The following is a 27,626-nucleotide window of genomic DNA, read 5'->3' on the forward strand; positions in this document are numbered from 1 at the left end:
ACTCCTAGGAGGTAGACAAACCAAGAGTGAGACCCTCATGACTGATGAGCTCCTATCTCTAAGCTGGTGGCAGGTCTGGGGAAGAATACAAATGAAGACCCGCTTACCACTGAGCCACATTTTTATAAAGTAATAACTCAAACTAACAATGATCTAGGCTTCTATCCTGATAAGTACACCTACATAATTATCTGGAAGGCCAGGTTTGAAGAGCGACTGCCAGGAGTCCTGAAGTTCCATACTAAAATGACCCAACCCTAGCCCTCTGCCTACTGGCTGCCTTCTCCTCCCACTTCCCATCTCTCACTGCGAAGGGCCCCAAATATACGTATAGACACTCTTCCATACACATCCAAGCTCGTCCCCCAACTCTCAAACAGTTGCTCCTTGGCCACTGCTGGTCTGAATCTTTGTGTCCCCCAGAATTCCTTTGTTGAAATTTAATCCCCAATATGATAGTACAGTCATCCCTCAGTATCTGTGCACAGGTGGATTCAAGACACCCTCCCTCCAAGATACCAAAATCTGTGGATGCTCAAGTCCTTTATATAAAATGGCATAGTATTGACCCCATATTTTGCCATGTAAAATGTGCTCCCATGTATAATGTGCACCCACATTTTGGGCCCAAGCTTTGAGAAAAACACCCCTCAAGAAAGTGGCCAACTCTTGGCTGAGAGAGACATACTGGGGAGGGCTAATGCTCCCCTGGTAAACATGCAGATCACACCACCCTTCTGCAGCCTCCTGCTCTGTGAAGGCTGCTCCTTCTCTGTCTCGCAGGAGCCCTTTGCTCCCTGCCATATCAGGGCCTGTGGCAGAGTTGACCATGTGTGTGGCTGGCCAGGTGGCAGGCCGAGAGGCCTGCAGGCAACCAGATGGGTCTCTGGTATAGGCAAAAAGCCTTTCTACAGATTAATTCTGTGAGTGCAAGTCTGAAGTCTTAGAGAGCTGTGAAGGAAAAAAGCCTGGGTAGAACTGTATAGTGGCTAGTAACCTAGTCAGGTAGGAGGCAGAGCCTGCAGGCAGGTGTCTGTATATCTCAGGAATTTCCTCACTACTCCCTGGGAATGGATGACTGCTGCCTCCAGATGGTCTGTTAAAGGTCAGGCATTATATCTGCTTTCTCCCCCAGACTTCTGTTTTGCGGTTTGTTATTTTAAATTACCTAGTATAACGATAACTTTAGATAAGGTTAGTGGTATGGTTTTTGGTTAATCAGTAGACATTTAGACACCAGGTGGCTGGAGGTTTGTGTTATGAGATTATTGATTAATAGTGTGTACATCTAGTATTGCCTATATAAATTTTGGTGGAATAAAGCAGTTTTGCTACATGCCTAAGAGAGCTGTAGTCTCCCTTATTTCTCTGACATTTCAGATGCAAGCTTATACTCTGCAACGCAGCATCACGCATACTTAATGCAACACTCTGGGGCCTGCACAGAGCTCCTGATCCCCATGGACTGCCTCCCTAGAGCTACCACTGCCACTTCCCTGATTGCAAAGCTCAGTGGAGGTCACTTGTCTGGCTCCCATTGGATCCTGGATCCTCCCAGACTAGAACCCAGTGGGCCCAAGTAGGAGGGCACAGGGGTCCCAGTGGCCCGCTAGGCTTCCTCACTTCTGAGCTGTATTGCCAGTGTGTAATATGCATCTTTTTTTCCCTCAAAAATTTGGGCAAAAATGTATGTATTATACACAGAAACATACAATATGTGTAATCTACACACATCCTCCCATATACTTTAAATCATCTCTGGATTACTTAAAATACCTAAAGCAATGTAAGTACTGTGCAAATAGTTGTTATGCCATATTGGCCTTTTTTGTTTGTATTTTTTTAATCTTTGTGTTGTTGTATTTTTTTATCTTTGTGTGTTTGTATGTGTATATGTACATTCCAATTGTCACCCTGGGTAGAATGTAGGAGATACATATATATCTCATTCTGTCACCCTGGGTATTATGTAGAATGTCCTGGCCTCATAGCTCATAGCAACCTCCAACTCTCAGGCTTGAGCAATCCTCTTGCCGCAGCCTCCCTAATAGCTGGGATTGGACATGCCTCCTGACTCCTGGCTGGTTTTTCTATTTTTAGTAGAGACAAGGTCTCACTGTTACTCATACTGGCCTCAAACTCCTGAGTTCAAGGGATCCACCCACCTCAGCCTCCCAGAGTGCTAGGATTATAAGCGTGAGCCACCGCACCCTGCCTTAGAGTGCCTTTCCATTATATGAGATTACAATGTAGAGATGGCCATATATGAGGAAGACACAGAACCTACTAGCACCTTGATCTTGGACTTCTCAGCCTCCATAACTGTGAGGGACACATTTCTTTTGTCTATAAGCCACCCAGTCTAAGATGCTCTGCTATAGCAACCAGAACAGACTAAGGCAGCTACCTCTTGAACCTACAGGTGTGTGTACCAACAGCATAGTCTCTCTGTCTTTAGGACTCAGAGAAAAGGGTCCAGGAAGTAGGCATGGTAGAGAATTCTAGGGCCCTAGAGGTCCAGAAGAGTGGTCTAAAAGGAGGAAGGACATACCCTCTTGGCCCTGCAGACCCTGAGCCCTCTGGAAGATTTGCGTGATTCAAGCAGGGCCTTCAGACGTGGATATCCAGGGCACTGACCCTTGCCCTCTTGTCTTGGAATTTTCCAGGCTGCAAGCTCATAGCAAAAGCCACTTCCTACCACTTCCCTGGGCTCTGAAATTTGTTCCCTTATATCTCCACCCTGAGACGTGAACAAGAAACAAGCAGACCAGTACAAAAGAAAAAATATTGTTTATTCCACACAACGACATCAGGTGCTTCTCCCCCATTCTCCTCTCCCTTCCCCAATCCTCGCTCTAGCCCTCTGTAGGCTTGGCCCCATGTTTGGAGACACTCAGAACCTCAGGAGCCTGGCCTATGACACAGAAAGAAAATCTGGGTACAGGAAGGTGACTAGATTTCCAAGAACATAAATATGTCAGGGTCTTGCATTACAAACTCAAGTGTGTTCCTTAGTCCATTTGGCTGAATTTGTTCCTTGGGCTCCACCTAGATAAAATGCCATGGTTAGTGCACGGTCAAAGGCCCCAGCTGATTCACCAGACCATAGAAAGTTTTGGTCTTTCATTTGAAATGAAACAAACAAAACTATACACAGTTAAACGTTGTCTGTCCATTCTCCTTTCTTTCCATGGCAAAGGACCAACTGAGCTCTGGCTTAAGTCCAGAAAGATGCTTTCAAAATGAAATTTATATCAACTCCCTTTACAGCCTAATGCTTCCCTAAAAAACAAAAAGAATGAGTGGCTGAGGCCCCAGCTGCTTCCCAGGGGGCCGGAGGAGCAAGGGCAAGGGTTGTAGGCTAGTGAGCTCTGCTTTGGATATGCTTGAAGGACATCCTGCACCCCCTGCCTGGGGAATTCAGCCTGCAAATATTCTGCCCATGATATTGTTCCTCTGAAAGACCAACCCATCCTTCCAGCTGAGAAGAAAATTATTTAATTCTAGCTTCGCCTTGGAAAGACATATTTAGATGACAGAGAGGCCAGGCCTAATTTAGGCTAGTGGTTCATGATTTTTTTTCCTGCCATGACACAGGATAAATGATGTCCTCTGGAATGTCTGCGACCACAGACACACCCTGGATTATATGCTATTCCCAGGGTGGCAGCTGTGACCCACTTGTGTCTCCCAAACAAGAAAGCATGTCTGAATGCAAGTGTTTAAGCATGACAATCTGCATATCTCTAATTTTTGAAGGGAAGTCACTGAACCCTTTACAAACTCCAACACTTCGACTATTCTTACTGAAAACTTTACAACACCTCTCTCAAGCGAATGTGTAATCTCGGTGAGGCAGGCTGATAACCCTGAACTAGACCATGGAGCCTTCCCACGGGAGACAGGTTCTCTCCTGTGATCACCTCCACTACACTCTGTGGGTCTGGCTGGCCCAAATACTGCGAGGCATATGTCAGTGTTGCACACAACTCTCCCCTGCTCAGTGGCAGGGAGTGGCCATGCTGGCATTCAGGGCCTGGAAGTGACCAGTAGGAAGTGGGAAGGAAAGACCATAACACAGCAGAGGAATCCAGGCTAGAAGTGGGGATGTGCTCGTGCCTGGGTGAGTCACGTGAGAGCAGTAGAGAGGGATTGCTAGAGAGGAAGCTCTGGAAGGGTAAGAGTAGAGACGGGGTGCTTGACCCCTTTAGGGACAGTCTACACAGCAAGATTGGGACCATCTAAACAAATCTCTTGAGTTCTCTCCTGACTTTCTGGAGTCACAGACTGATTTTTAGGGACTGGGTAGGCACAGTGAGGCTGGAAACTCACTTAACAGCTTAGATGAGATTCCAACCCCGAATGTACCATAACAACACCCCCCTGCCCCCTGGAGGCAGAACCTGTTCTAATCCGGGGCTATTCTTGACTCAAGGGGCACTGGGCAAGAAGTGGGCGGGGGGGGGGTTGCTTATACACATACATGGTCTAAGTCTCTGGTCAAAATGAGATTTCTCCTCCAGTCTCCAAGGCTTAGACTTACAAAGAAAATTAGAGTTAAGTCAGGGGCGTCATCAGCTCTCCCAAGGACGTTGATGTTTCCCCAGGGCCTTGCTGTCAGACTGATTGTTTAATTTGCTCCCTTTGAGAAGGCCCCAGGACTGGGTTGGGGGTGGTTGTGGGACAAGAGAAAGGGAAGGTCAGCATTCCTTTTTTTCCTTTTTTACAGAGGTGCCTGCTTACAGGGATTTTCCCAGCTTCAAGTTCTCTTAACCCACACTCTTTTTGTGGGAAGAATGGCCATAGATGAGATTAAATTAAAATCTAGGAAGATGGCCTTATTTTTTAAATTCCCAACCTGCTGTAGATCCAGGACAACTCCAGAACAAGTAGAGTTCACTGTCACTTCCTTCCAACATGGATTACAAACAGGTTGGTTTTAGTGCAATTGTTCCCTCAGTAGAACCAGGGAGAGGTGGGAGAGATTATATTTTCTGGCCCCAGGGCTGTGGGAATGTTCTGACCTTGAGGTCAAGGCAGACTTTGAGCCTGACCTTCTTATTTATTTATTTATCTATTTTTTAGAGACAGAGTCTCACTTTATCACCCTCGGTAGAGTGCTATGGTATCACAGCTCACAGCAACCTCCAACTCCTGGGCTTAGGCGATTCACTTGCCTCAGCCTCCCGTGTAGTTGGGACTATGGGTGCCCACCACACGCCTGGCTATTATTTTGTTGCAGTTTGGCCGGAGACAGGTTCGAACCCGCCACCCTTGTATATGGGGCTGGCGCCCTACCCACTGAGCCATAGGTGCTGCCTGAGCCTGACCTTCTAAGCAGCACATCACACTTTGGTGAATTTTATTTCCTGGGGCCTTTCTAGGGGACAGTGTGCCTATAGGTCAAGTGTGGGGGAGGGGCAGCAGGAGGCTGCAGTTCCACTGAATGAGGTGTCACACCTGCCACACTAACACAGAGGAGCAAAGGAGAAGAGGGCTGGAAGGGGAATGGCAAAAAAGCAAGAGCTAATGGCCTTAGGAGCTGCTACAGCCCTGCCCCAGGGCCAGGGACTTTCTGGTTCCCAACCAGAATTTACCCTTCAGAAACATGTTAGCAAAGTGCTTCTCTAAGTGACACCACCACTCCTCTTCTGCACAGCCAGCCCAAGCCTGGAGCTCCCATGTGGGCCCCTCAGGTTTCCCCATGTTGTGGGGGGTGGGGGAGAAGGAGGCAGTGACGTACATGCACACGGTGGAGTCTCATGACCTAGGGCGCACACAGCTGCACGTGGCAAAAGGGCAGGTGCTGCCCTGGCAGTGGCTGCAGCTGGGAGCCAAGGGACAAGTACAAAGTGCTGGACGCAGGGCCGGGGGCTGAGCCCTAAGGGATCTGAAAGACATTCAGCTTGCTGGTGTTCTTAAGAGTCTGGCGCCGATTGCAGAACCAGACCCGTACCACTTCACGATCATAGTTGAGCTCCTTAGCAATCTCAGTGATCTCCTGGCCCGTGGGCAGTGGGTTCTTCTCAAAGTAGGCATTGAGAGCCTCTATGGCCTGGGGAGTGAAGGAGGTGCGGCGTTTACGTTTCTTGGAGGGCTCACCTCCCACAAACTCCATCAGGTTCTGCTGGCCTTCCTGGTTCCGGAGTTCGGCCTCATTCAACCACTTCTCCAGCACCGGCTTCAGTTTCTGGGCACTCTTGGGCGTGATGTCCAGCTTCTCAAACCTGCAGGCAACCATCCCAAAAAGTGACAGTGAGAGTCTTGGTCTCTTCAGCACACCCCACACTCAGGTGTAAGCAGTGTCCTTAAGGGGCTGCTGCCTTGGAACCTGGCAGGACTGTCCCCAGGGTTACCCACACCACCTCCACTACAGCCCCTCCAGCTTGACCAAGCCCAGACTCCTCCTTACTCTCCAGAGTCCCAGGTCCTAACAGGGAGACCATTCCCAGCCTTAGCTCCTCAGCTCCAGCAGTAGTGCGATGCAACAGTGCCACTACTGCATGAACAACCATCCCAGAACTTTCCCCTAGGTAAGTGGAGGCCTTTGAGGGGTCATCCTGAGAGGCCTCCAGATGTCATGAGTGCTGCCCCCTGCTGTCGCATTCTAACGCAGATCACTCACAACCCGAGCTGCTCTTTCCTGCTGAGCCTGGATGTGGCAACAGAATTCTCACATGGCACCGCAGGCACTCTAATAGTCACTCTGGGTCTAGTCAATGAAGTTAGCAGGCAGGTGAAACCTTTTGGCCATCCCTGAGCCATGCACTTATCCCTGTTGGAAACTCTCAGTTATCCTCTCCTTTGATACTGGCACCCAAACTAGTTTGTTAGCTGCACACAGAAAAATCAACTATATTTCTTTATAAGAGGGGGAGACGGGAGCATGACAGGGTTTGGTGGGTTATACTTAAGGGCGAAGACAGAACTGAAGTTTAATTTTATTTAATTAATGTTTAATTTTATAAGCTGTACCCCTTTCCTGATAGGATTCCTAAATGGATTAAAGTCTTGAGTTCTTTGAAGAAGTCTGTATGAATGCTCAGGACTGGAGGCTAAACTTCTCAGAGCCCCAGAAAGACGGGCTACCCCAGGTGTAGGTGTGTTTGCCCTTAGCACAATTTTCCTTGTGCTAAGGAGAAGGCGGCAGGAGCAAGGGGGAATATGCAAAGCGGCCAGATGCCTGGGTCCCCGTGAGTGAGTGTTAAATGGCACCAGACACCCAAGCAGGCCCCGATCCTCTCCTGGGCAGCCCACTCACCGGCAGATGGCTGACTGGCTGTAGGCTGGGCCTTCTGTCGCCGTCAGAGCCTGACCCACCTGGGTCTGTGTGAGGCCCAAGGAGAGCCGACGGATCTTAAAGTTCTTGGCAAACTCCCGAATCTCTTCCAAGTTGATCCCATCCTCATCCAGACTTGGAGTATGTGGCTCTAGGCCAGAGGGAGGGATGAGTGTGTAAGACATGAACTGTCACAGTTTATTTGGTTCATCAGTCTGGACTGATGCAGAAGTGAGGACATCTGGCAAAAGGCACCCTTAAGACCCACATCACCCCTGTCCCCAAGACAAGCAAGGCTCGGGGGAAAGGGGCCTAAAGTAGCCTCTCTGGGGTCTACCTTCAAGTTCTTCCAGCTCTAACAGCTGACCCTCTCCCACTCTCCCTATGCCTAGCCCCAAACACACCTGTTGGCCATCCACATTCCTCAAATTGAGAGACCACAGCAGAGACAACCAGTGGCTTGGCCTCTCAAACAGCCAACTAAGTGGCCTCCACCATCATCATGCCAGAATCCAGTTCAACAGGAAAGGGAATAAGAAAGCCAAGCTCAGGGGCACCTGTGGCTCAGTGAGTAGGGTGCCGGCCCCATATACCGAGGGTGGTGGGTTCAAACCCGGCCCCAGACAAACTGCAACAAAAATAGCCAGGCGTTGTGGTGGGCGGCTGTCGTCCCAGCTACTCGGGAGGCTGAGGCAAGAGAATCACTTAAGCCCAGGAGTTGGAGGTTGCTGTGAGCTGTGATGTCACAGCACTGTACTGAGGGTGACAAAGTGAGACTCTGTCTCTAAAAAAAAAGAAAGCCAAGTCTGTGCATTGGGCCTCTGCCCTTCCCCTTGGGCCCCAGGGAGTTAGCTAAGGAAAGCAGCATCTGAAGAGGTTGGGAAACTCAAATAAATGCCTCTCCCTCTTCTTCACACTTCTCCGCTAGGAGCCACTTACTGGACACCAACTGGCTGACGGTGGGGGTCTCTGAGCAGGTGATTGGGATGGGAGCAGAGGCAGACGGCTTGGCTGCTGGAGCTGGGCTGGCAATGACCACAGCGGGCTGGGGCACAGCTGATGTGGGCTGGATGGGCTGCACCTATGAGAAGCAAGACAACAAGCCTTTACTCCCCCCGCCAGGCTCAGGGGTTTAGAATCCCTGGATGGACCAAAGGCAGGGCAAGAATGGGCATGAAATTTTCATCTACCCAGGATGCTCCCACTTTTGCTTTATCAAATATCAAGACTAAAAGCTCTTTCTTAGCACCTACCCAACAATAACGATGGAACAATCCTAAATAAGTACAGTGACATGCCCTACCAAACTGGAGCCTCACAGCCACCTGAGACACAAGCAGGTGAGAGGCTCAGAAAGGTTCAGTGCAGCTACTCAAAGCCCCAACACATGCTCACCCTTAGATAACTGCTCTCAAACATCTGCTGTCAAAGGAGATGGCTAAACCTGATCCTGGAGACTCCTAGGCCCCAAATGCCCATTAATAGGGAAAGGTTAGATGTTTTCTGGGACCTCTCTAAAATAAGATACTGGGCAGAGGCTTGAAGCCTGTAGCTCAGCAGCTAGGGCACCAGCCACATACCCAGCCGGATATTTGAACCCAGGGCAGGCCTGCCAAACAACAGTGACATCTACAACCAAAAAATAGCCAGGCGTTGTGGCAGGTGCCTGTAGTCCCAGCTAATTGGGAGGTTAAGGCAAGAGAATCACTTGAGCCCAAGACTTTGAGGTTGCTATGAGATGCTACAACACTCTACCCAGGGTGACATAGTGAGACTCTGTCTCAAACAAAAAGAAAAGAAAGAAAAACCAAATTAAAAAAATTTTTTAAAAAGATACTGGGCAGATATTAAAAAGAATAAGGTAGTTGGATGTGGTGGCTCATGCCTGTAATCAATCCTAACACCTTGGGAGGCTGAGGCAGGAGGATTGCTTGAGGCTAGTAGTTTGAGACCAGCCTGGGCAACATAAAAAGACTCTCATTGCTACAAAAAATAGAAAAAATTAGCCAGGTGTGGTATTGTGCGCAGGACCATCCTGGAGTTTGCTACTTGGGAGGCTGAAACAGAAGGATCCCTTGAGCCCAGGAATTTAAGGTTGCTATGAGCTATGATGACACCATAGCACTCTAGCCTAGGCAACAGAGCAAGATCCTGTCTCAAAAAACAACAACAGGGGGGTGGCACCTGTGGCTCAAAGGAGTAGGGCACTGGCCCCATATGCCGGAAGTGGCGGGTTCAAACCCAGCACCTGCCAAAAAACTGCAAAAACAAAACAAAACAAAACAAACAACAACAACAAAAACAACAATGAAAAACTATATCTTGGGCAGCGCCTATGGCTCAGTGAGTAGGGCACTGGCCCCATATACCCTGGGTGGTGAGTTCAAACCTGGCCCCGGCCAAACTGCAACAAAAAAATAGCCGGGCATTGTGGCGGGCACCTGTAGTCCCAGCTACTCAGAAGGCTAAGGCAAGAGAATTGCCTAAGCCCAAGAGCTGGAGGTTGCTGTGAGCTGTGATGCCACAGCAGTTTACTGAGGGTGACAAAATGAGACTCTGTCTCTAAAAAAAAACAACTATATCTCAACTCGGCACCTGTAGCACAGTAGTTATGGCGGCACTGGCCACATGCACTGAGGCTGGCAGGTTCGAACCGGCCAACTAAACGACAACTGCAACCAAAAAAAAATAGCTGGGCGTTGTGGCGGGCACCTATAGTCCCAGCTATTTGGGAAGCTGAGGTAAGAGAATCTCTTAAGCCCAAGAGTTTGAGGTTGCTGTGAGCTATGACACTACAGCACTCTACTGAGGGTGACCCAGTGAGACTCTGTCTCAAAACAAACAAACAAACAAACAAACAAACAAACAAAATCTATATCTCTTCACTACTCTGAGCTCTGGTCATTACATTAAAATAAATAATACTAAATAAAAAATAAAATAAAATAGCAGGGAGCAGTAGCTCATGCCTATAGTCCCAGCACTTGGAAGGTCGAGGTGGGTGGATTGCCCTAAGCTCAGTGGTTCAAGATGAGCCTGAGCCAGAGTGAGACCTCATCTGAAAAAAATAGCCAGGAGTTGTGGCCAGTGCCTATAGTCCCAGCTACTAGGAAGGCTGAGGCAAGAGGATCTGTTGAGCCCAAGAGTTTGAGGTTGTTGTCAGCTGTGTCACCATGGCACTCTACTCAGGGCGACAGCTTGAGACCCTGTCTCAAAAAATAATAATACTAATAAATAAAATAAAATAAAAAATACTAAGAGATAGAGTCTTACTCTTTTGCCCCAGCTTAGAGTGTCATGGTGTCAGCATAGCTCACAGCGACCTCAAACTCCTGTGCTCAAGTGATCTTCCTGCCTCAGCCTCCCAAGTAGCTGATCTATAGGCACCCAGCTAATTTTTCTATTTTTAGTAGAGATGGGGCCTCACTCTTTCTTAGGCTGGTCTTGAACTCCTGAGCTCAAGCGGCCTACACGCCTCAGCCTCCCAGAGTGCTAGGATTATAGGCATGAGCCGCCACACTCAGTCTCATATGATTTTTTTTAAAGCTTTCTACGCAGTGCAAGTTACTCCAGGATGGTCCTGTTCTCTGTATTCCACCCCGTAGCTCTCAAGTTCATTTCTTCTTCATCCCAGGGCCTTTGCCTTAGTTCAAAGCTCTTTGTCTCTTGCTAGAACTGTTTAAACTGTCTCCTAACAGGTGACCAGGATTTAAACCAGAGCCCAGTTCTTGGGATTTTTTTTTTTTTTTAAATGCACATTGCCTAAAGTTAGAAGGTGGAGGGCTGGCTGTAGCTCAGCGGTTCCTTCATCTATACAGTGCAACTTTGTTTCACTAAAGGTGCCAGCTCTGCCCCTTCAGCCCTGTGGGCGCTCCCCAGCCCATTTTAAAGAAAAAAATAAATAAAGTTAGAAAGTAGAGCACTCTCACAGCCCACTCATCCTTCACCTCCCCCCACCCCCACCCCGCCTTTTTAGAGACAAGGTCTAGCTGTGTTGCCCAGGTTGAAGTACAGTGTGTGTGGGTAGGGGCTGCAGGGTGCTGTTTCCCCAGGTCCCCTTCTACTCTGGGGCCTGATCTCATCATTGAGAGGTAGCCCGCTCTCCTAGGAGTTTCAGAAAATGTTGTCCTGCCTAGCCATCTGGAGGGAAGCCACCCATACCAGACTGTGCTAACTGTCCTTCCTTCCACCCCTTTCCCCAGCCCTTGTACCTCACTCTTAGCAGGGGACTCAGGCGTGCTCGGCTTCCGGACAGCCACAGGTGGAGGCAGGGGGCTGCTGGCCAAGGTCGCAATCACCTGGCCCTGAGCGTTCAGCAACAGTTGGGGGGTGACGGCCTGGACCTGCAGGCTTTGGGCTGGTGCTGGGGCTGCCACACTAGCTGAGTTCACTACCCACGGAAGTGTTCCAATAACCTGGGGGAAATAAGGTGTGGACCCCAGGCGTGAGAGTAGCGTCCAGCTCCACCCCCAGCCCACATCCTCACACTGTCAGGGGAAGAGACTAACTTGGACAAATCACTTAGCCCTCACAGCCCAGCGGCTACTTCCTTTACTCTACCCTCAGCACTGTGGAGGAGCAGGAGTAGGTCTGGGTGTGGATTCAGAGACTTGGACGCAAACCCTTGCTCTGCCACATTTTAGCTATGTGGCTTAAATGCTCTGAACCTCAGAACCTCTTGTCCTGTAAAATGAGAATAAAAATCGCCATCTAATAGATTCGTACTCGAAACAAAGTGAGATAATGTGTGAGAAAGCACCGAGCACAAAGCCTCACCACAAAATGGGTGTTCCATAAATGAAAACCCCAACTAGGGCGAGCACCTGCGGGGTGAGGGGCGGCTATGCCCCTGCCTGGCCCAGATGCAGCAAGGAGCCTCAACACAGGAGACGCAGGCTGCCCCTTGATATGCTGAATTTCCTGGACACTTAGCCCAAATTCTGGCCAACTCTTGCCAGCTTCTCCACAGTCCCCACCCCTCAGCCTTGCCTTTGACTACTTGCCTGTCCCTGAGCATTGGTGAGGATCTGGCTGCTGAGCCCCGGCATGCTGGGAATGGCATTGGCAATGACAGGAGTTGTGGTGAGGGAGCCTAGGATCTGGGTCTGTCCCCCAAGGGAAGTAGCGCTGATCTGTAGGTGGAGAAAGAGGCTTGCTCAGAGGGCAGTGGGTAAGAAGAGCCCCAGGCAGAGGGAAGAGGACTGAGGGCTTTGGGGTGGGCACATGTGATTGTGGGCTGCAGGCCCATGTCCATTGGCTGAATAGTTTCCAGGACTAGGGATGCAGGGGTCAGTAGGGAAGGGTACAGCCACAGTCACGGAACAATAATTCTGGTTAATCTTTCAGGCCAGACCTGGGGGTGGGGTCTAGAAGGGCCAAGCTGGAGAGGCTGACGTGATCTTAGTCACACCTAATAGCTCCCACTGCCAAGCCAAGAGCCACACTGGATGACACCAGCATAGAGCTATAAACCTCTAGATGCACCTTAGTGACAACTCACAAGTTTACAATCCCCAGACATCATCCCCCCCTCCAAGCCTGGTCCAGTGGTCAGGTTCTGGAGAATTTTCCCAGCCCTCTGGGCAGGGGTTGTCTGCTTTTATCTGGGATGGGTGGGCTGACAGCTTCAAGGAGAGGGCCACAGAGACAGCCCATTTCTGCTGATGTGGTGGAAAAAGGGGGTTGGTTCTCCACTGTGGGGCAAGTCAGTTCCACCCTTGGCCTGACTCAGTCCATCCCTGGTCAGCCCTGGGTGAAGGCAGCAGCTTACGATTCCTGGGCTAAATGCGAAGCCTGCAGGCTGGACAGTGATCTGTGGGGGTGTGTCCACTGGCTTTGGGGTGGGGGCAGCAGCGGTGGCAGCTGTGGGCTGCGGTAGGATGGCAGGTGTGGTCTGCAGCAGCGGCTGGGTCTGGAACAGCGCCTGGGGCTGGGCCGGTGGCCGGGACTGGGCCGGCGACGAGGCCTGTACTGGTGGGGCGGCTTGTACGGGTGCCGGGAGAGCGGTGTTCAGCACAGCAGCTGCTATGGAGCAAGGCAGAGACAGAGGTGCTCAAATGCCTAGCCATAGCCCAGATCAGCTCCAATCCCAAGGGATCTGGCACAAGATTGAGAGGGGTCAGGGCGGTGGGCAAGGGGAGCAGGCAGCCATGATTCCCTTGATCCTTGAAGGGCTGGCCCATGCCAGCATCTCTCAACCCCCCCTCCCTTGGGCCAGGAGAGGTGTAGGCTCAAAAACCAGATGAATCTTCTTGCAGTCCTTCTCAGTAGGCTGGTCGTGGGGTGAGTTCTGGCACTGGGGGAGAGGGGCAGTCTCAAGACAATTGGCTGAAGTAAGAAAGGCCTGCTGGGCCAGCATGGTGTCACGGCCTAGAGTCCCAAGCTGATGCAGTGGCTCTGTGGCTGGATGCCCAAGACATCAGATCCAGAGTCCAGGGCAGTCACCCTGGGCGGGCTGCAGGTTCTGAGTCCGACATGGCAACGTGCAGGGGTGTAGGGTGGTAGGGGGCCTGGTGGTGCAGTCCTAGGAAGAGTTGCTGTTACCTTGGAGACCGGCTAAAGGTGGCTTGAAAATTCCCCCCGTAGGAGAAGCAGCGGTCAGTCCTGGGAGGGCAGCCACGGTTGCTGTAGGAATTGTCCACACGGCCAGCCCCTGCTGACCAGCCACTTGACCTGCAATACTGATGGGGATAAGAAGAGGTTGAGTAACTGCCCCTGCTGGAACCATAACTCCTGTCAGAACTGTGGCTAAGTTTTCCTGAGTCAAGACCTGCAAAAGCAAACAAGATTTCAAAAAGAAAAGAAAAAGTAAAAAATCAACATTGACAGAGCAAACACTGGGTCTCTCAGACCCAGCTGAGCACAAACAAAGCATTCTGAGGGCAATAGGGAAAAGGCCGTATAAAGGGTGGGAGAGCCAAGCCCACACTGGAGCCCCAAACCTGAGGGGGTGCCTGGACCCACTATCCTGCCTTCAGAGAAGCCACCCAAATTCAGGATGGCCTGGCCCTGCTCACAGCACTGTAAAGGGCGTACAGGCCTCTTGCCCACAGGGCCAAGGAACAGGGTGCAGAGGCTAGTGGAACCAAGTGATCAGGGACCCACAAGAGGCCTCCGAGAGGCTCTGACAGAAGACACCCTTGACTCAATGACTTAGAGATGGGTGTGTGCGGTGAAGGTCATGGGGGCTCCGGATGCCTGCAGCATCCTGGAAGCAGCTCCTTGGAGTGCTTGGGGGGCTGCTCCCTGGCTCTAAATCAGGGCTCTGCAAGTAATTCATTAACTCTTCCAGGCAGCCACAGGAGGAGCTGACAAGGGTATTCACTCATTTGTCATTAAACAGAAACTCTGGTGGCATGAAAGAGTTCATGTTAATTTCTACAATTCTTGCTAGACTCAAGGCGATGACCTGGCAAACACAGATCATTTCCATATGGGCCTGGTCCAGGCAGAGGTGAGGCTAGGGGTGCCTGCTAGGAGATTCCTTCCCTTCAGGCCACAGCTCCTTCCCTGTTTTGCCTCATGAAGTTCCCAGATCCCACGGCCAACCCATGCTGGCTGTCCCAAGCCTCTCTCCTGCCCACTGCCCTCTGTCCAGCTCCCCAGGGTGGCCCTTACCTGGGGGGCAGCTTGCACAGCCAGTGGTGTCAGGGTCTGTGATGCCTGAGGCTGGCTTGGGGCTTGGCTGAAGGTGGCAATGGTGGGGGCAGAGCTCAGAGGGATCCCCGGGAGTGACTTCACTTCACATGGCATTGAGAGAAAGAAGGACAAGGAGTGAGCTGGGTGTGAGTGGAGGGTCATCAGAGTAGAACCCACGTTATACTTCTGCATAATCCCCAAACCAACTTCCTTCCCTGGTCCAGGAGGCAGCTCCCCACTGCTATTGGCAGTGAGACTAGGAGGTTGGGGAGCCCTTCCAGATCTGGAAGGTAAAACGCCCTCTTCCCACATCTAGATGAAGAAAATGCAGGCTATGCAGTTGCATGTTAGCCCCTCATTTCCTAGCTCTATCGGACTTGTCACATAATCAGTAGAGGGGCCTGGAGCAAACGTGTCAGGGAGGAAGGAGAAGTGTAGGAGAAGCAGCGGTTAGTCCCGGGCGGGCAGCCGTGGTTGCTGTAGGAATTGTCCACATGGCCAGCCCCATGGCAGCAGCTAACCCTGGCGCATTCAGCAACTGAATCATTGTTCACCCCACCTTCCCGCTACTGTTTGGATGCAGCTGTTGGCTTGGGGAAGGGACAGAGGTTCCTGAAGAGTAAAGCCCTGGAAGTAACAGTCCCTGAAAACTGGACATGTCTTCACCACACTGCAGGATTTTAGGGCCTCTCCTGGCTAGCAGCTTTTCTCTGCCATTCCCTGAGGTCTAAAGTCAGAAGACAAACAGCTTCTGTAAACTTGTAAAGGAACTTCCCATGAAATGGAGCTTTTTACCTCTTGTTATCTGAGCTTATTTAGGTGTTGGGGTGCCCCCACCAGGGAACCTCTGCACAGCCTCACAACAGTGAGAAGAAGGGTTATCATTTAATATATGGTGAGACATTAAAAGGAGTCTTTATATTGGACCAGATGAGCCACTTCTTAACAATGCTGGGCATCTATTTCTAGGCTCTAATCTAGACCTACCGAAGGAGGTGGTGGCCAGGTACCTCTCTTCTCCTTCTTTCTTTCTTTTTTTTTAAATAAACAGACAATATCCACATTGTTTATTTCTCACAGTTTTCCTGACAAATGAACATTATTCAAGAACATTCTGTATACACAGATAAGAAGAAACATACAAAATGTTTTAAATGATGCACAACAAAATCCAGCAGTATAAAAGAACGCACGTGAACTCTTGCTCACTGCGTGGACTAAATTTAATCACTTGTTGAGTACTTTTTTTGGCCGGGGCTGGGTTTGAACTCACCACCTCTGGCATATAGGGTTGGCACCCTACTCCTTTGAGCCACAGGCACCACCCAATCACTTGTTTAAATAGTAATAAAAATATAATCTTTTATGGGTCTTGTGAAGACTACAAAAAGAGGGAAATTATTACCATATATATGATTTTTATATTAGGCAATTTTCTTTGATGAGTTGTATCGACAACCCCAAATACAGAGGGTTTTTGGCAGGGGCTGGGTTTAAATCTGCCACCTCCAGCATATGGGGCTGGAACCTTACTCCTTTGAGCCACAGGTGCCACCCTCCTTCTTTTTTTCTTTGAAGTTCTATTGTGATACAGCACACAGCCAAGAGTGGGAACCAGTAAATCAAATAACCTTAAGGGTTTCATCTAATCCTGCAGTCCTAGCCTCGTTTAATTGGGGAGGGCTTCAAACTAGACCAGAACTATACTATTCAAAGCACCACATGATAAAACCTAGGCAGTTTAAGGATCAAAGAGACACGCATACAACAGGAGAGGCCTTGTAAAACAGCAAAGGAAAATGAAATGGAAAGATTATCTCCTCTGTGGAGGAAAGATACATTTCTAACTACTGGGGGGAAAAAAGTCACGGGTTAAGGATAATCTGAAAATATGAACATTAAAAAAATATCTTTTTAGACAAAATGTAATGAAATATAGAAAGGAAAGTGAGAAAATGGGAATGTGACAACATAAATGATAAAACTTACCATCTTAAGAAATTAAACATTCATTTTATTAGGGTATATTTCCAAAGTAGGACCATGGGGTCCAATGGTTCACAAACATTTAGAGGTTGGTTTGCTTCCTACCAGACTGTACAGAAAGACTAAACCAAATCACAGAACCATCAACAATGTAGCTATTTCTCCACAGCACCACCCAATTTAGGTTTTTTTGCTGTTTATTTAGTGTCTGGGTTATCACATATGTGGTATCTTAAAGTCAATTATTTTTCTTCTCATTGATAGCAAGACTTTGTACTTTTTCATGTGATGACTTCTTCCTGTGTTAATAATTAATTTCTCTTCAAAAGGAATTTCAGTAAATACACTACAAAAAAAATGTTTGTTAAGCTGGGTGCGGTGGTGGTGTGTGCTTATAATCCCAGCTACCTGAAAGGATGAGGGGGGAGGATAGCTTGATCCCAGGAGTTCAAGACCAGACTGGGCAACATAGCAAGATCCCCTCTCTGTTAATAAACAAATAAATAGAATATGAAAAAAAAATTAATGGACCAATACCAAGACTTTCAAAGCAGCACTGTTTATGAGAATGAAAAACCAGACAATTTTTACAATGACCCAAATTAGAAGCAGGTGCGTGAATCTATGTCAATGATGGAAATGGGCATATGAAATATGGTGGTGTCATAATAGGTAGTCTACCCTCATTGGCCACAACTATAAAAATATGTACGGATATACGTAAGACTGGATAGTAATTTAGAGTGACACAAACCACTAGATCCTTTTTTCATCCTGAAAAAATTTCCTATTACTTAGTTTTGTTTTAATAAGAGGAAACCCTTCTTAATACTATTGCACACTTAGAAAGCTTCCACCAATCTAAGCTGGTAGCTTCTTAGGTGGCACCATCAAAATACCCCCTTCACCTGCTTGACAATGACTGAAATTCCATTACGAAGAAGGCTTTCGTGAAAGGCTTAAATACACAAAGCTCTGGAAGAAGATGCACTCCACCAGAAACACTTATGCTAAGGTGTAAATATCTGATTTAAGATCCATTACTGACAGCAGGTTTGGAAAAGGAGCAGAATTGAGGCACCAGAGGAAATGAGCCATGGCAGATGCATGAAAAGGTGAAAAGGGAAGTTGGGACACTGTGAATAAACCCGAGAAACCTCCCAAGTGTTGTGAAAAGGGGCTCCATCCATCCCACGTGGCTGAAGGGAAAGGGTGGCACAGACATAGTAGAGTCCTTATCTCCTCTGCCTGCTCTGCAAGGCAGTGCCCCTTGGAGACAGGTGATGATTCAACCTGACCTCGACATGGAGGCAGAGCATTTCCAGGCTAGGGAAAAATGGTCATGTCTCTCGTTATTGTCTTTTATTCCAAAGGGAAAGCAATAACTCAGGCTATTAGTATCCCAAAGAGTCTGCATGCTGATATGCAGGCAGAGCAAGTAATGTGAAGTCATGTAGCTTTCTTGTTAAGGAGCTGCTATTTCTCCAAAGTTTATCTTTTCTCATTTGCTCTCTTCTTGGTTTCTCTTGGCCCACCTCCACCAGCCCAGATCTCCAGACTAAGGAAAAGGGGAGTACAGCAAAGGCCAGAGGAGATGAACTGCATGTTTCTGGGAACCTGGCAAAGGAAGCCCAAGGCTTCCTAGGAAGGTCCATGAAAGGTGCCCTGTGGCCAGAGAACAGTACTTCTGCTCAGCCTCTAGACCAGTTCTGGGTATCTCAGTGCTATCTGCAGGAGAATCAAGTCATGTTCTAAGGTTCTCTTTGGACAAGGGTAGCACCTATGTACATTTGCTGGGAGGAGGAACAGAAAGTCTGCAAAGTCTTCATCTGCATCCTTCCTCTGATGTAGGTAAGATGCCCGCCCATCATCAGCTCTTGGACCTCCTAGCTATACTACAAAAAGAACTGATTTAGAAAGGCTGGCAGTATCCAGTCCTCTCTGCACTGGGCCTGAGGGTCTGGCTGAGATCCAAGATTGATTCAACCCTGTAAACTGAGCCCTGCCAATCTTCTTCCACCTCCCCTAACCCATCCCAGTTTAGGTCCGATGGTGGCTAAACCTAGAACTAAAGTTCAGGAATAAGGAGTACAGAGGAGCCCTGGCAACTGACCAGAAGTACAGGCTGTGGCCAGCGGCTGTCCAGGGGACAGGAAGACAAGACGCTAAGGCCTTTTGGGCTCCAGGGACACATGCTGCCCCACCACCCAGGGAATCACAGAAGGGACTTAGGTAGAGTAATAGCAGATGGAAGCGATGGCCTCGTACCAGTTGCCTCTGCAGAGGACTCTGGGTTGTCTGGCCCAGCTTCACCAGCAGGTCCACTGGCTTCAGCAGGGCCTCCGCTCTGGGAGCCCTCGGCAGCCACATTCTCCAGTCCTTTGCCCTCCTCCTCAGTAGGGAGCTGGGCATCCACTCCAACTTCCAGCACTCGAATGGTCTCGTGGCCTGACATCACGATGACCTGCAAACAGAGCATGGGGTGCTGCTGGGGGAAGGGGCTGGCACAGCCCCTGGGGCAGCAGCTGTGGGTGTGACTGGGGTGGAGGGAGGAGGGCACTTCAGGATGCAGACCTCCTGGCCTGGGGCTGTGTGCTATGTGAAGATCCCAGAGCCTGGGGCAGGCTGCAGCTCCCAATTCCAGGGAAAGAGCTCCCAGAAGGAAGCAGGCCCTAGTAACAGGGAGAGGGCCTGATGGAGCAGGATAAAATCCCATAGACCCAAACCACATTGGAGATGATTCTGTTTGATTGCTCTTGGACTCAGTTCTGGGAGTGATAGATGGCCTATCCCACAACCTTGAAAGGATGTCCCCTTGGTGGCAAGGATATTGGACTTTGGCTGTGAGGACTCCTCACACAGTAGCCACAGCTTAAGCTGGGCCAAGAAGCAAATCCCTTCTCATTTCCCTTAAAACCATGTGGAAGTTCCCCAAGGACAAAAGGGTGGAAAATGAATGCTATGTACGCTGAGTAACTTCTAAGCTGATGATTCCTTTATTTCCAAAACCCTGGGGTAAAGCCTCTGAATTTCCCTGCGAGCTAACTTCCTGGAAACAAGGGTCCAGATTCCTAAAGATACGGCCTCTCCCTGTCTGCCCTGCCCCATTGCTGGCCTGGAGTGTTGAGTCTGGGGCTGTGGCTCCAGCCATGCCATCTGCTGTGGGTGCACGCAGTCCTCAAGAGGCTCCTCTCCATGTCCGAGTGATGCAGGTGGTCCCCAGGCCTCCTCAGGACACTTGGTCTTTCCCTGCTCACATACCCTGCACTTTGCTATCTGTCCTCAGCATGGAAAAGCTACCAATTGGGCCATTCAGGATTTAGAGACAAACTCTGTACACTAAAAAGCTTTGTGTCAGGCCTTCCCTGCATTTGGCCTCTTTCCAAAACCACTCTCCCAACACACTCCTTAAGTCTGAAAATTGGATCCAGCCAGAGACTGTGCTGAAAAGAAGTGACAAAGTGACTCTTCAGGAGAGTAGAAGTGAAATAATAAATCCCCAAAAGCAGCTTCCTCGCTAACTTGAATTTGATATAGGAAGGATTCCATTCCAATTACATTTTAAGAGAGGTTGATCTTTTTTCTCCTTTTAAAAATGGCATAAGTAATAGTTACTGCTGAAAAACTAGAATATCTATATGTATAATCAGGAAGAAAAGCGAAAGAGCAAACTACCTGATGTCTAAACCCTTCCCCAGGTAAACTTACACATATTTGTACATTTTAATTTCACTTTTTAAAGTCACAGTTCAAGTTTCCAAACTCAACCTCTAAGAAGTCCTAGCTGGCAACTACCTTTGGGTTGGTGACATGACCGTGAAGATTGGCATGAGACACTGAGGGACTCTGTGGGGTCTTCCTCCCTTGCCCACACCCCTCAGTGCATCACCCTCACCCCCACCTCCACCCTTCCCAGAAGATACCTGCTCATTGACAGTCAGAGATGACTCTGGCCCGGCTCCAGGGTCCATGGTCACTTGTCAGGGTAGGGTGGGGGCCAGCCCACACCTAGTGCATCCTGGGTAAGATGGGATTGGAAAAGCAAAGGCTGACGCCACACAGTAATGCAATTTCCATACCATCTAGGAAAGTCAGAAATAGAATGGTAGGAAGACAGAGAAGCTAGGTTCTCCCAAATATCTGCAGAAGTAAAGAGAACAGGATTCTAAGAACTTTGAAACTAAGGCGTTTGACTTCCTGTGACCAGGTACGGTGGCTCAGGCTGAGGCTGGTGGATCGCTTAAGCTTATGAGTTTGAGACCAGCCTAATCAAGAGTGAGACACCCACCCACCCCCATCTCTACTAAAAATGAAAAAACTGAGGCAAGAGGATCGCTTGGGCCTGAGTTTGAGGTTGCTGTGAGCTGTGATGCCACGGCACTCTACCCAGGGCATAGAGTAAAACTTTGTCTCAAAGAAACAACAAAAAAAAGGTTACACTCCTGACAGCATGCTGTAGAATCTACTATGCTAGGAAGAACCAGGGCCATCTGTGCTTAGGGTAACAAGAGGAAAGCGAGAGCCAGGCATCTGTTCCTGGGGGTTTCCTTTCTGGTCAAACAGGAGAACCTAAGGAGAATCAGACCCAGACACTCAGAACCTCAGACACACATAAGGAGCACAGCGAGTGTTTCTCAGGGGACAAATCTGGTCAGACTTCCTAAAAGAGATGGTAAAGGCACAAATTAAAACAGTGGTCTCAAATGTTAATATGCATCTCATCATCTGGAGAGCATATTAGAAAGGCAGGTCTCTAGGCCCCTTCCACAAACTGCCTTTAGAGAGTCTGATTCAGTACATGGACCCCACGCAATCAGCTCTGGAGGTGGGACAGCCTGCCACATGCAGTGAGGACTGGGCAAAACCCACATGAGCACAGGTAGTTAGGCTGGGGCCACAAACCACAGTTGTAAGAAATAAAGGGGTCATATAGGTTTGGCCACTTTTTTTTTTTTTTTTTGAGACAGAGCCTCAAGCTGTCCCCCTGGGTAGAGTGCCGTGGCATTACAGCTCACAGCAACCTCCAACTCCTGGGCTCAAGCGAGTCTCCTGCCTCCGCCTCCCAAGTAGCTGGGACCACAGGCGCCCGCCACAACGCCCGGCTATTTTTTGGTTGCAGCCGTCATTGTTGTTTGGCGGGTCCAGGCTGGGGATTCGAACCCGCCACCTTAGGTGTACGTGGCTGGCGCCTTAGCCGGTTGAGCTATAGGCGCCGAGCCGGTTTGGCCACTTTTATGGGAAAGAAGGGAATTAACGTTCATACCTCTAGGAAATAGGGGATCCAAAATGAGGGGCTTTATTATGATCGTGTTACAGATGAGGAAATGAAGCTCCAAGAGGTGTTCTAGAATCATCTTTCCCACCCTTCTCCCTTCCCTGGGTTTGGTGTTGTTTTTGTGTTTTAGAGACAGTGTCTCTGTCTGTCACCTAGGCTGTGCAGTGGTGTCATCATAGCTCAGAACAATCTCTAACTGCTGGGCTCAAGAGACCCTTATGCCTCTGCTTCTCCAGTAACTGGGACCTCCATTGTGCGCCACCAGGCCTGGCTATTTTTTCCTATTTTTAGTAGAGACGGGATTTCACTCTTGCTCAGGCTGGTCTCAAACTTCTGAGCTCAAGTGATCCTCCCACAGTGTTAGGATTATAAGGGTGAGCCACAGTGCCCAGCAACTATTGTTTTTTATTAAGGTAAAACCCTGCTTTGGTCTGAATGTTTGTGTCCCCCACTCTCTACCCCCTAAATTCATATGTTGATATTCTAATCCCCAGGGTGATGGTATTAAGATGGGGATCTTGGGGCTCAGCACCTGTAGCACAGTGGTTACAGTGCCAGCCACATACACTGAGGCTGGCGGGTTTGAAACTGGCCAGGCCAGCTAAACAACAATGACAACTGCAACAAAAAAAATAACCAGGCGTTGTGTTGGACACCTGTAGTCCCAGCTACTGGGAGGCTGAGACAAGAGAATCACTTCAGCCCAGGAGTTTGAGGTTGCTGTAAGCTGTGACGCCACAGCACTCTGCCAAGGGCAATATAATGAGACTCTGTCTAAAAAAAAAAAAAGAGGGCGACTTTGGGAAGTGATTAGGAATGAGATCAGTACCTTTATTAAAAAGGCACGAGAGACACCCTCATCCCTCTTGCTAAGGACACAGCAAGAAGGCTCTGTCTATAAGAAAGTGGGTCCTCACCAGACACCAACACCCTGATTTTGGACTTCTCAGCCTCCAGTTTTTCTGAGAAATACATTTCTGTTGTTTATAAGCCACCCAGTTTATGGTTTTGTTACAGCAGCCCAAACAGACTAATGCAAAGCACATACCATAAAATTCACCATCTTAGCCATTTTTAAGTGCACCATTCAGTGGAACTTAGTATATTCACAATGTTGTGTAACTACCACTGCTAGTTCCCGAATGTTTTCTGGAAACATAAAGGGAAATTCCATATTTCCATATCCACTAGCTGTCACCATCCACTGCCACCTCCCAGTTCCTGGAAACCACTAATATGCTTTCTGTCTTTTTTCTTTTTTTTTTTTTTGAGACAGGGTCTCACTTTTTTGCCCCTGGTAGAGTGCTGTAGCATCACAGCTCACAGCAACCTCAAACTCTTGGGCTCAAGCAATTCTCTTCCCTCAGCCTCCCAAGTAGCTCGGACTACAGGTGCCCACCACAACAGCCGGCTATTTTTAGATATGGGGTTTTGCTCTTGCTCAAGATGGTCTTAAATTTATGAGCTCAGGTTATCCACCTGCCTTGGCCTTCCAGACTGCTAGGATTACAGGTGTGAGCTACCTTGCCTGGCCTCTGCTTTCTTTATGGACTTCTTTGTTCTAGATATTTCATCTGAGAGGAACCACACATGTGTCTGACTTGTTTTTTTTTTTGGAGACAGAGCCTCAAGCTGTTGCCCTGGGTAGAGTGCCATGGCATCACAGCTCACAACAACCTCCAACTCCTGGGCTCAAGCGAGTCTTCTGCCTCCACCTCCCAAGTAGCTGGGACTACAGGCGCCCGCCACGACGCCCAGCTATTTTTTGGTTGCAGCCGTTGTTTGGAGGCCAGGCTGGATTCGAACCTGCCAGCTCAGGTGTATATGGCTGGCGCCTTAGCCACTTAAGCCACAGGCGCCAAGCCTGTCTGACTTCTTTTTACTTAGCATAAGGTTCGCAAGTTTCATTCGCCTTGTAGCATGTATCAGAACTTAATTCCCTTCACGACTGAATAATATTTGATTGCATGGATATCTACATTTTGTTTACCCATTCATTAGTTGATGGGTATTTTGGTCGTTCCATCTTTGACTATTGTGAATAGTGCATCTATGAATTTTTTTTTTTTTTTGAGACAGAGCCTCAAGCTGTCCCCCTGGGTAGAGTGCCGTGGCATTACAGCTCACAGCTACCTCCAACTCCTGGGCTCAAGCGAGTCTCCTGCCTCCGCCTCCCAAGTAGCTGGGACCATAGGCACCCGCCACAATGCCCGGCTATTTTTTGGAAAAAAACCATCATTGTTGTTTGGTGGGTCCGGGCTGGGGATTCGAACCCGCCACCTTAGGTGTACGTGGCTGGCGCCTTAGCTGGGTGAGCTATAGGTGCCGAGCCTGAATATTTGTATATAATTTTTTTGAACACTTGTTTCCAATTCTTTTAGGTATATACTTAGGAGTGGAATTGCTGGATCCTCCTGGGGTGTTAGCACCTTCACCCCTTGGTGGAGTGTTCCCCGATCAACCAAGCAAGGAAAAGAATGACATTCCTTCCCTCCTCTTCCTTCCCTATCCCTTCTAGAGTGGAGTTCAAGGAGAGGGAGCTTCTCTTTATAGGTAGTACAGGGGGGTAGTAGAAGAGCAGAGGAATTTGATGGGAGAACTGGTGAGCCTGCCTCCCTGGAGCTATGGCCTCATTCCTGGGTGTCGCCTACCCTTCCTCAATTTTGTACATGGGAGTTTTCCATGGATTTTGCAGAGAATTTGGCAATTTACCACCACTTCTGGAATTGATATGAGCTGTGAAGTTGTTATATTTACAAACCAATTAGCAAGTCATTTGCAAATTCAAATAGGAGGAAGAGACAAAATAGAAAGGAAAGGTGTGCAAGATGGATCTGGGTCCATTATTACTTAATACATACATTTCATGGGGAAAAGAATTTCAATTCCAAATTAGGAGAGAGGCAGTAGTAGTTAATCATTGTAAGGCAATGAGGCGTCTGCTCAAGAGGGGCTTAAAACCTGCTCAAAGTCTTGTTGTGGCCTTTTGCTCCCCGCAGCCCACTGTGTCTACTCACAAGGAGTGCTAAGCTAGGGTAAGTGTCCACCTTGTGACTGTGTTCTTAGGGGATTTAAGCAGTGACAAGGCTTGGGTGATTCTGATATTCCACCCTCGAGATTCCACGAGCTACATGGACCTGGGTCCTCAGTGTCTGGTCCTTTGTGTCAGGGCAAGATCAGTCCTGGGTCAGAGCCTCTGGCCACACGTAGGACCACTCCAACCCACCAACCAGACATTAGTCTACCAGAAAACCTGGCAGAGCAGAGGCAAAAATCTCCCTTGTCCCAGACCCTGGATCTCCCTTGCCTGTCTTACTTCGTCTTACCTATGGATGACTCCCACCAGAGACACGCATGTGATATATACATCTCTCTAATGCGCAGACACGTTGCATTTGGCTCTGAGCTATGCCCTGTGTGTTCCCCTTGCTTAGTATCTCTGCACTTTCCCGTACCTGCTCCCGTCTCCTAGCCAGGAATTTTCCACAATTTTTCAAGCCTTTCCAAACAGGCTGTGGCTTGGTTTCAGCGATGAGATAGCTATCTTCTGTTTGCTTCCTGACCATTCCCCGGATGACTAGGATAAACAGCATGTATGGATGGCCTTCTTTGAGCCCTTGACGCTAAGCAGTGTCTGCAGCCCAGTGGCTAGCAAGGAGAGACAATCAACCGTCTGTTTCAAGAGAAGAGGCCCCTGTCTCCACCCCAAATCCCAATACATACACAGATAACAGCAGAGCTGCTCTGGTTAAAGCTGGGGTGGGTGGCAGAGTCCACCCAGAGCCGTCTCCTTTCCCTTCTTTCTCCAGTGAGTTGAGTTTGAAAAACACCTGAATCAGACCTGGCAAGGCATCCTGGTTGCCTATCCGATGGTTCACTTATCCCTTGCTTTCCTGTGATAACATCTAAAAACCCAGCCATCTTGGGGGCAAATGAACTACGGGTGCTGAGGCATTTGCTACAACCTGAGAATCCAGTGACATCGAAGGCCATCCAGGTCTTTCAGCTGGGAAGAACGCACCAGAGGGCCTGTTTCTACCTGCCATTCTCTGGAACTGCTTTGGGTGTGGGGAAACATTCCAACTCCCTTTCCTCCCAGGAGGAGCTTTGGGAAATGCCAAGCAACTCCCTAGAGTAGCCTGCCGTGCCTTCTCCTGAAGAAATCCTGAAATGCCTTATCCTTTGTTTTTCAACACATATTTCAGTGGCTACTAATGTGCTGGGCATTGGAAATTCAATGGGAAAAAGCACATTTCTCACCTTTGTCGGGAAGGTTACAATCCAATGTGGGGGTCAAGGAACTAAAAAGGCAACTACAGTACAGCAAGTAAGTGTCAGGATGGGTAGATAGAAGGTGCTAGAGGGTCTGCAGGAAGGGGACCTAGTGCAGGCTTGTGTGGTCCTAGTTCCCAGGGAGGCATGTGCTTTGGACAGGAAGTATTATGTATGAAGAATCTTGTCCTATGTAGGAAAACTTGTTTTATGAGATTCCAACGTTTCACTCAGACACATTTCTGTGATTTTATCACTCCCTTAAGACTCAATGTGGTTGAGAGTTTTTTTGAGACAGTGTCAAGTTGTCACCCTCGGTAGAGTGCTGTGGTATCACAGCTCATAGCAACTTCTAACTCTTGGGCTTAAGTGATTCTCTTGCCTCAGCCTCCCAAGTAGCTGGGATTACAGGCACACACCATGATGCCCAGATATTTTTTGGTTATAGTCGTCATTGTTTGGTGGCCCAGGCTGGATTTAAATCTGCCAACTCTGGTGTATGTGGCTTAGCTGCTTGAGCTACAGGCGCTGAGCCAAGTTTCTTTTACTTATTTATTTATTTTTTGAGACAGAGTCTCACTATGTTGCCTTTGATAGAGTGCCGACGTCATAGCTCACAGCAACCTCAAACTCTCGGGCTTAAGGCCCGGTGCTCATAGCTCAGTGGTTTGAGATTGCTGTGAGCTGTGATGCCACATAGGGAGACTGTCTCAAAGAAAAAAAAACTCAAAACCTTTAGGCCTAAATAATTCTCTTGCCTCAGCCTCCCAAGAGGCTGGGACTACAGGCGCCCACCACAATGCTGGCTATTGTTTTTAGAGATGAGGTCTTGCTCATGCTCAGGGTGGTCTTGAACCTGTGAGCTCAGGCAATCCACCTGCCTTGGCCTCCCAGAGTGCTAGGATTACAGGTGTAAGCCACCACACCTGGCCCTGTAAATCTTAGAGTTTGCCTTGAAATTATTGTACAAACAAAACACTAAGAACAATGACTTAGCTATTATTATCCCTATTTTATAGATGAGAAAGTTGAGGATCAAAAAGCAACAAGAGTAAAGATTTCAAGGAAAATCTAAATTCAAATACTAGCTTGGGCACAGAACAGTTGATTTAACCTCTCTGAATCTAATTTCTTTTTCTTTCTTTCTTTCTTTTTTTTTTTTTTTTTTTTTTTTTT

The 27,626-nt window shown here is 48.6% G+C and overlaps 1 protein-coding gene across 1 annotated transcript in view; it reads right to left on the reverse strand.

Annotated features, from left to right (window-relative positions):
• Positions 1 to 5,303: 5,303 nt before the first annotated feature.
• The window catches only part of POU6F1 (POU class 6 homeobox 1), a 25,670-nt gene continuing 3,347 nt past the window's right edge, over positions 5,304 to 27,626 (reverse strand). Inside the window, exons 2-11 of the mRNA XM_023513594.1 lie at positions 20,827 to 20,985; positions 19,172 to 19,367; positions 14,897 to 15,018; positions 13,823 to 14,048; positions 13,050 to 13,303; positions 12,283 to 12,411; positions 11,491 to 11,694; positions 8,219 to 8,360; positions 7,262 to 7,430; positions 5,304 to 6,227 (exon numbers count right to left, since the gene is read on the reverse strand). Of these exons, the coding sequence (XP_023369362.1) occupies positions 5,882 to 6,227; positions 7,262 to 7,430; positions 8,219 to 8,360; positions 11,491 to 11,694; positions 12,283 to 12,411; positions 13,050 to 13,303; positions 13,823 to 14,048; positions 14,897 to 15,018; positions 19,172 to 19,367; positions 20,827 to 20,874 (1,836 nt within the window). The 5' untranslated portion in view covers positions 20,875 to 20,985 and the 3' untranslated portion in view covers positions 5,304 to 5,881. The remainder of the gene's footprint in view (positions 6,228 to 7,261; positions 7,431 to 8,218; positions 8,361 to 11,490; positions 11,695 to 12,282; positions 12,412 to 13,049; positions 13,304 to 13,822; positions 14,049 to 14,896; positions 15,019 to 19,171; positions 19,368 to 20,826; positions 20,986 to 27,626) is intronic.

Source organism: Otolemur garnettii, unplaced genomic scaffold, assembly GCF_000181295.1.
Source record: "Otolemur garnettii isolate 467f Iridium unplaced genomic scaffold, OtoGar3 scaffold00043, whole genome shotgun sequence".
NCBI lineage: Eukaryota > Metazoa > Chordata > Mammalia > Primates > Galagidae > Otolemur > Otolemur garnettii.